This window comes from Aedes albopictus, chromosome 2 (assembly GCF_035046485.1).
Source record: "Aedes albopictus strain Foshan chromosome 2, AalbF5, whole genome shotgun sequence".
Lineage (NCBI taxonomy): Eukaryota > Metazoa > Arthropoda > Insecta > Diptera > Culicidae > Aedes > Aedes albopictus.
This window is the reverse complement of record NC_085137.1, coordinates 274,246,563-274,254,832: the sequence shown is the minus strand read 5'-3', so window position 1 is coordinate 274,254,832 and position 8,270 is coordinate 274,246,563. Positions and strand designations below refer to the sequence as shown.

Below are 8,270 nucleotides of genomic sequence, written 5' to 3'. Positions count from 1 at the left end.
TTTTACGAAAAACAAAATAATGAAGAACTACAAATGCATATTAAACTATAACATATTATAGTGGAACCTTACAAATGCGTAATAAATTACGACATCACACTTGGACAAATACAACACAGAACATAAATGTTACCCTATTGGATAACAATTTTCGATAACAGGATGACGTGGTTTCATAAATGTTGTTGATCCATCAGTCAATCCTGTAATCGTATTTTTCCTGGCTATTCGCCTTTTGTTCGCAGCATTAATTGCTTCCATAGTTTGAATTTTGTCTGGAAATTTTTTATCCTAAGGGGCATCCTGAATTAGATATTAATGTGAGACGTCTACACTTTGATGTCCCAGTTAGGGAAGGGTCTTCACATGTCTTCCAATTATTAATTGCCCGAAATTACCTAAATGTAGGCCATCAAAATGATATCGCTGTTCTCATAGTGCGCAATCACTTCAGAACACTATAAATGTGCATTAAACTTGGATATAAGTTTACAAGTTAAAAACGTACGTATAACACAATAAATAAAACTTGTAATACAACCATACCCAACGGAAAAGAATTTTTTGTGGATAAAACCATCCACAAAAATTTCGTACGTACTTAAATTATATAAAACTTATATAAAAAGAGGGAAAAGCCAGACGTGGCACAACAATGAAGCTGCGCGTAGTTTTCGACGCTTCGTGAAGAACCACGTCTGGCTTTTCCCTCAACGATGGGATGATGATCGGTCCTGTAGTCCAAGACGACCTCATATCGATTCACGCTCGATTCCGTCTGCACCGCATCGGCATTGTAGCCGACGTAGCGAAGATGTACCGAATGATCAACATGTGCCCTGAAGGCCAGAAGCTGCAGCTGATTCTGTGGAGGAAGTCCCCGGATGAGCCCATCGAGATCTACCAGTTGACCACCGTTACGTACGGTACCGCATCGGCTCCGTTCCTTGCAACGCGTTGCTTGGTGCAGCTAGCGCAGGACGGAGAATCCAGCCATCCGACAGCAGCGAAGGTCCTACGAAAAGACTTCTACGTCGACGATATGACATCTGGTTCGACACTCCCGAGGAAGGCAAACAACTCGTTGAAGAGATAATCGATCTGACCGATTCAGCAGGACTCACGTTGCGCAAGTGGAATTCGAACTGTGAGGAGGTGCTCAGTGGCCTACAACCGCATCTGCGAGATAAACGGGCGATACACGAAATGAATAATCCGCCGCCAACTGCCACTGTGAAGACTTTGGGTCTCGTCTGGTGTCCGTCGACCGACAATTTCCAGTTCACCGTTCCTAGCTGGAGTACAACGGCGGTAATCACGAAGCGTGTTGTCATTTCCGATGCGTCGAAGCTGTTTGATCCCTTGGGACTAGTAGGTCCTGTCATCGTCGAAACCAAGATATTCATCCAGACCTTGTGGAAACTGGAAGCGAATTGGGACGATCCACTCCCGCCAAATCTTCAAACGTTCTGGTTGGACTACCGCAGAAATTTGAGTTCGCTTGAATCCATCAGCATCCCGCGATGGGTCGGTTTCGCTAAGGACTCGGTATGCACCGAATGGCACGGTTTTTGTGACGCATCAGACAACGCGTATGGAGCATGCTTGTATCTCCGAAGTACCTCCCCGGACGGCAACGTTCGTATCCAGCTGATGATGTCAAAATCCAGAGTTGCGCCCCTGGAGGACCTGAAGAAAAGGAAACGCAAGCAGTCTACACCCCGTCTCGAATTATCTTCCGCTCTACTACTCAGTCACCTGTATGAGAAGGCATGTAGCGGGTATCGAGAATCCTGCCGACGTTCTCTCTCGAGGTATATCAGCTGCTCAGCTCGAATACCAGCCCCTCTGGTTCAACGGGCCAGTTTGGCTGCACCAAAGTCGGAATTTCTGGCCAGAGGATTCCGGAGTCACCGTCGATCAACTAGATCCAGCATCATTGGAAGAACGAAAGGCCGTAGCGTTACCGGTCCAAGCAGTCCCTCCCAGCGAAATCTTTTCACTGCGCTCGTCCCTGTCGCCCCTAGTCCGGCTGGTTGCTTGGATACGTCGATTCAGGTACAACTCGCAGAGAGTGAACCGCAATTCCAGGAAGACCGGGTATCTCAGCTCGCAGGAGTATGAGGATGCGCTGCTCCAGTTGGTGCGGTTGTCTCAAGCGGAATGCTTCCCGCAGGAGGTAGCAAGTTTGTCCCGGGAGGATCAGGTGAAAGACTCATCAAAAATATCGGCTCTGAATCCCAAGCTGCGAGAAGGAGTACCGTCAAGGCACCATTCACCGTGGATCTAAGAGGATTCGGGGCAAATAAGGGCTGTCATTTGACACCAGTCTTATAAACATTGTTGGTGCCGCTTTTAATTGCCTTCATTATAGGTTAAAATTAAAGCAATATCCACAGAAGTAGAAATTTTTTCACAAAATTTGGTGATATAGTACAATTAGTAAAGGGTAGTAGGGTCGCCTAATTCCGTGGTAGGTCACCATTCACCGTGGTAGTAGGGACCCATTCACCGTGTATGAGAAATTTTATTCTTCTTTGTTTAAAAATGATCAAAACAACCCAGCCAAGGGAATTTTCTTCGTTTAAATTCATTTCAAGTAATAATTTGCAAGATTTTATTAGAAAAACGAATGTTCAAATTTTAGATTTTTTCTAGATATATGGGACAATATGGGGCACGGTGAATGGAGACCATTGATTTTTAGGGTACCCATTTACCGTGCCTTTTTGTTTCAATTAAAAAGTACGAGTTATCGTACTTTCTTGTTAAACTTACTTCGGTAATGCAAAATACATACCTGATATGTGAATTTAATTGCTTCTTGGTGGAATAAAAACGTTACTACATTTAGTTTATCGCTTAAATCACCTTAGCGTAGTTTTTGTTTTTTCACTATGAATGCAGTGAACGAGCAGAAACCCGCTTCATGTAAACACACTTTAGTGTCAAAATGATACTTTTAAATGTTTCTAATGAGCGTTTTGACATGGTAACAATACATTAGTGTTGTATTGGTGAAATTGAAGGGAAATTGTTATATCATTCAATCATAATATGGAAATAATGAAAAAATATTCGAAGGCACACGGTGAATGGAGCCCCCACGGTGAATGACGCCTTGACAATACTCCGCGTTGGCGGCCGGCTACGGAACGCACCAGTTTCGGAAGACCGGAAGCACCCGATGATTATCGACCACCGTCACCCGCTCGCCTCGATGATTATCCAGCACTACCATCTGAAGATGCTCCATTCCGGGCAGCAGGTAGTCATCGCCAGCACCAGAGAGAGGTTCTGGATACTGAACATTCGGAAGCTCGCGTGGAAGGTCCTCCACGAGTGTGTCACATGCTTCCGAATGAGACCACGATGCCAGGAACAGTTGATGGCGGAGTTGCCGCCGGAGAGAGTGAATCCGGCACCACCATTCCTCAAGGTTGGAGTGGATTACTGCGATCCGTTCCTGGTTACCTATCCGCAGCGCCGTAGTCCTCCCGTAAAATGCTTTGTAGCAGTCTTTGTCTGCCTCGTGGTTAAGGCGGTTCACGTCGAGCTAGTCGCTGATCTCACCACGGAGGCGTTTCTGGCAGCCCTGAAGCGTTTCACTGCCCGGCGAGGACGTCCGGCACTGATAATGTGCGACAACGCGAAGAATTTCGTTGGAGCAAAGCGGGAACTTCGACTACTGTTGAACCTGTTCGAGCAGCAGCAGTTCCAGAACGCAGTAGCCTGCAACGCCGCAGCCGAGAACATTGAGTTCAAATTCAATCCGGCTAGATCACCCAACTTCGGTGGTTTGTGGGAAGCAGCGGTGAAGAGCTTCAAGACAACATTCAAGAAGGTCATCGGAACACGAACACTGCTGTACGACGAAATGCAGACTGTCCTCACGCAGGTCGAAGCGGTGTTGAATTCCAGGCCTCTCACTCCGGTCAGTAATGACCCCGGAGACTTTGAAGCGCTCACACCTGGGCACTTTCTAGTTCAACGACCACTGACAGCTACAGAGCCCGTTCGATCGTTGCAAACTCGCTCGTTGCAACGCTTTTTGATTGCAAGTCCGCTAATTGCAAAATTTGACACGTGTTTGCAATTAAAAAGCAATCAAGTGTCAAATTTATGATGTCAGTCATGCTGGCAGTGCATTTCGATGCACTTTAGTGTCAAAGTGACGTTGCAATTAGCGAATGGCATTCGCTCGTTGCAAAGTAAACATTTTGCAACGAGCGAACGGCCGCTGTATTGCCGAACCCAATTTGGATACCATCCCGTCCAACCGTCTCTCCATCTGGCAGAGAGCGCAAGGTTACACCCAGCAACTGTGGAAGAAGTGGACTACACTGTACCTCTCCGACTTGCACAACCGGACGAAGTGGACAAGACAACGTGACAACATCGATGTTGGGACAATGGTCTTGTTGATGGACGAACGGCTTCCGCCGTTGAAGTGGAACCTCGGCCGTGTTACTGAGGTGTTCCGAGGCTCGGACGGAAACATCCGAGTGGTAGACGTGCATACCAGCACTGGGGTATTTCGGAGAGCAATCTCGAAGATTTGCGTGCTCCCGATCAGGGACAACGTGGAGTCATCCAACGAAGAGGCATAACTCGCCTCCACCGGTGGTGCTTTGGCGCCCGCGGAGGTCCCTTGTGGCCTCCGCACTCCAGTAAGTTTTTGTATTTATAAGCAATTCAAAAAAGTAACCGAAGTTTCATACCCCATAGCCGCTGTTCTATCCGGTCCCGGGTCCCCGGGACATTCCACCCTTTGAAGTCGATCAGTCCAAGATCTTGTCTCCAAGTTTGAGGTATCCGCATGCATTGGTGATGGTAGCTGTGTTGAAGTCCTGTGAAGTTCGTCCGTCCAATTGAGGCTCCCCTAGTAGTGGAGCATTCCTTTTGTTTCTGGGTCCAACGACTCAACCGAAGTTTCCATTTTATCTCGTCGAGGTACAACCTGAAACCCTCCTATTATCCTGTAATTCCTAGCGTCAGTTTGAGTTTGGCCAATCCACAATCGGAATTGTGACCACCGGATCGTTGCACTCTTGAAGCGGTCGAAGCTCACCGCAACCGTCAGGAGATCCTCGGCAGTCGATTTGGTTAGTAAACATCCGTTTTCCATCCGTTGGATCACCGTCAAGCCGCTGGTAGCTGCTGCGGAGGTCGCAAGGGCCTCCGTTCCAGGCAAGTCTTTTTATTAGCGTTAGCGTTAGCGTTAGCGTTAGCGTTAGCGTTAGCGTAGTTACGGTATACTTCGTAGATTGGATACTAACAACATTCATGTACCTTTTGCTAATCTTGCATGGATTGCTTTTCGGAACAAGGCTGGGGAGTTAACTTCGCTCCAATCTTATACAAGAATACCAAAAGCACAAATGTCATTATTCCCGGCCACGCCCATCTTTACCGTAACTTGGGATAGGGGAAGGAAATGTTGATGTAGCACTTATATAAGAGGCCTCCGACTCAGTGACACTCCCATAAGTACTACGGAGTGGGTGGTTGGGAGATGTATTATGTAGGTCAAGGATTCGCCTGAAAAGCTGGCGATGGACCCACGGCATTGGTTGTTTAGTTGGTTAAAATTTAATCTTTTGAAAGCCGGCAATCAAAAGAGATTTTTTTCTATTTATTGTTTAAATAATTATGTTCCTGCTCAGTAAGAGGCCCAAGCAGAACCGATCCCTCCAGGGTCATCGGAACATCACAGTAAATGTTTGAAACGCGTGAAAAAAAACAAATTTGGCGATCCGGAAAAAAAAAACTCAATTATATAAAAAAAAACGCGAAAACAACGAAAAAAAACATCTCAATTTATTAAAAAAAACGTAAAACGAGTTGAAGAAAATAAAATCAAAAGATATTTTTTCTATTTATTGTATAAACAAGTATGTTTCGGCTCAGTGTGAGGAACAAGCAGAACCGATCCCTCCAGGGTCATCGGAACTTTGCAATAAATGTTTAAAACGCAAGGAAAAAAATTGGTGACTCGAAAAATAACAAAATAAAAGATTTTTTTTTTTAAATCGCGTTACACAACAACAAAAAACATCTCAATTTATCTAAAAAAAAATAAATTAAACAAGATCGCGTGAAACGAGTAAAAAAAACCATGGTTGGCAATCCGAAAAAAAAATCAATTTTTCTAAAAAAAAAAAAACGCGTCCACACCCGCGACATTACGACACTCGGCTCGAAGAAAAACGACGCGGATAACGTGGTCTACCCGCCACCGAATGATATGGCGATCTTGACCCTTAAAAAAATAAGAAGGATGTTTCGTCGTCCCGACTGCAGGGTTGCCCGCTTGTACATCTGAAATAGAAAATAGTATTAAAAGGTGATAGGCTCACAACAGTTACATAATTTTCGAAAATAAATCTCTCTGTGCATAGACAAAAAATACCTGAATCCTCCTGAAACAAATGGTTTATTAGCAATAGAAAAACATAATACAAAAAAAAAAGTAGAACAAATTATGATCTTGGATTTTTTTTTTGCATTTAAATTGACAAAGCTAAAAAATTACAAGATCAGAATTTGTTATGGTAGATCTTACACCGTAACGCACCATTATAAGGTGATCTACCCACGTTACGGGGCTTCCGTTCCAGGCAAGTCTTTTTATTGTTCACAAATTCAGTTTAAAAAGCACCCTCTCATCTGCAGCAACGCGTGAAGATCCCTCTCTCTCCGCGGTCGACCGCAGGACATCCCTGAAGAAGTGCGTCGTCAATCGATGTACCAGGAAGATCAACCCGTCCAGCACCGTACCATCTAGCCCCAGTCATTAAGTCAACAGGATCCCGTGAAGTTTCCCATACGTAGCGTCCGAAAACCGAAGTCAGGAAACCCAGATGCCGTGTAGCGCACGGCGACCGAAGAAGCGGTCCGGCGACACCCTGTGAAACCCCCGGAACCGTAACTGAATTGGAAGTGAATTAGAATAACGAATAGGAACAAATTTTGAAATCCGTAGCTTTCAAGGCGGCCGGCTATGTCTGCGCCAATAGTCAATATTAAAATTATGTTGCGAGTGCCACCCTAGCGCGTGGTCACTCACTCTCCGTCCACTAACAGTACAGCAACAGCTGACCGCCGCACACTGTTGTACGTTTACACACCATACAATAGGCAGTAGGTACCGATCGCTTCACGATCGGCTCGCTCCCTGTCCATCTCTGCGGGACAGAGGCAGCAGAATGTAAATAGAGATTTCAGTTAGAAATATATCCCCGCCGCGATCGGTATTCCGTTTGATTAATAAACCTACGTTTGTTTGCATTAATAAAGTGTATTTAGTTCGACCGCGAAACGTAGTATTGTGTAGTGGAAAATATCACCGCGAATCTCCGGGACGCTTCTATGTGCGTGAACAGGTACCTTTAACATATAACTACATCCAACTTCAACAGAGACTCCTGGTAGAAGACCTTGAAGTTGGTTCGGCTAGACCTACTGCAATACACCAGGAACACAACAAAAGTGTACGTAAGCTTCAATTCCAAATCGAACAGAACATTCCATCATTGGATTTTCGATCTTGGCGGCACTAGTACAAACTCATACAAAAAACTCCAAATCGATCAGAAAAATCCCATCATTGGATTATCGATCTTGGATTAACTAAATAAACACAAAACAATATACAGGGGATGGCCAACATGTTTGGGATAGGCAACTTTTTTTCTCCCACAAAAAAATTCAACATGCTGTAACTTTTCATAGAGTGCATCAAAAAATCTCAAATTTTGACTGTTTGTCAACCTATTATATGTGCATCATTGGTACAAAGTTGGGCTCGATTGATTAAATTTTCGCGGAGTTAGAACCGTTCGGGTAAAACACTATTTTTTGACAACTAGTTTTTGGACTGTCTTATCTCGAAAACCAGTGAACTGAATTGAATGATTTTTTAACGTTTATCAACAATATATTGATACTTAATACGAAGTTATAAAATGTAATATTTTCTCACGGCGAATTAATTTATACCGGGTTGAAGTTTTTACCCATATAGAGGAAAATAAGTCAAATTTACAATACCCCACAAAAATTATTAAATGTGTTCTTCATTCAATCTAAATGGGCTCTAATATATCTGATTCGAGATAATTTGAGAACAGAAGTGGAAAATCTTTGGATATCAACACTAAAATTTATTGACATTGATGTAAAAAAATACATTTTTTTGAGAAAAGTCCAAAAAGTGTCAATCCATGATAACTTTTTTCAACGTTTAAAAAGTATCTTTGTTTTAATAG

General features: G+C 44.0%; 1 protein-coding gene across 1 annotated transcript; it reads left to right on the top strand.

The window, feature by feature from the left end:
- Positions 1–724: 724 nt before the first annotated feature.
- Positions 725–4,610, top strand: LOC134286564 (uncharacterized). Its single transcript, XM_062848193.1, has 5 exons — positions 725–926; positions 971–1,642; positions 1,755–2,186; positions 3,165–3,934; positions 4,299–4,610. The coding sequence occupies exons 1-5, from the start codon at positions 725–727 to the stop codon at positions 4,608–4,610; spliced, it is 2,388 nt and encodes a 795-aa protein (XP_062704177.1).
- The last annotated feature ends 3,660 nt before the right edge of the window (positions 4,611–8,270 follow it).

Excerpts from the sequence above, each read along its gene's own strand:
- LOC134286564 (XM_062848193.1), top strand. The coding sequence starts at position 725 with ATGATCGGTCCTGTAGTCCAAGACGACCTCATATCGATTCACGCTCGA. Across the intron at positions 927-970 it reads GTTGACCACCGTTACGTACG|CTAGCGCAGGACGGAGAATC; the intron begins GTACCGCATCGG and ends TGCTTGGTGCAG. Across the intron at positions 1,643-1,754 it reads CTCCCCGGACGGCAACGTTC|TCACCTGTATGAGAAGGCAT; the intron begins GTATCCAGCTGA and ends TCTACTACTCAG.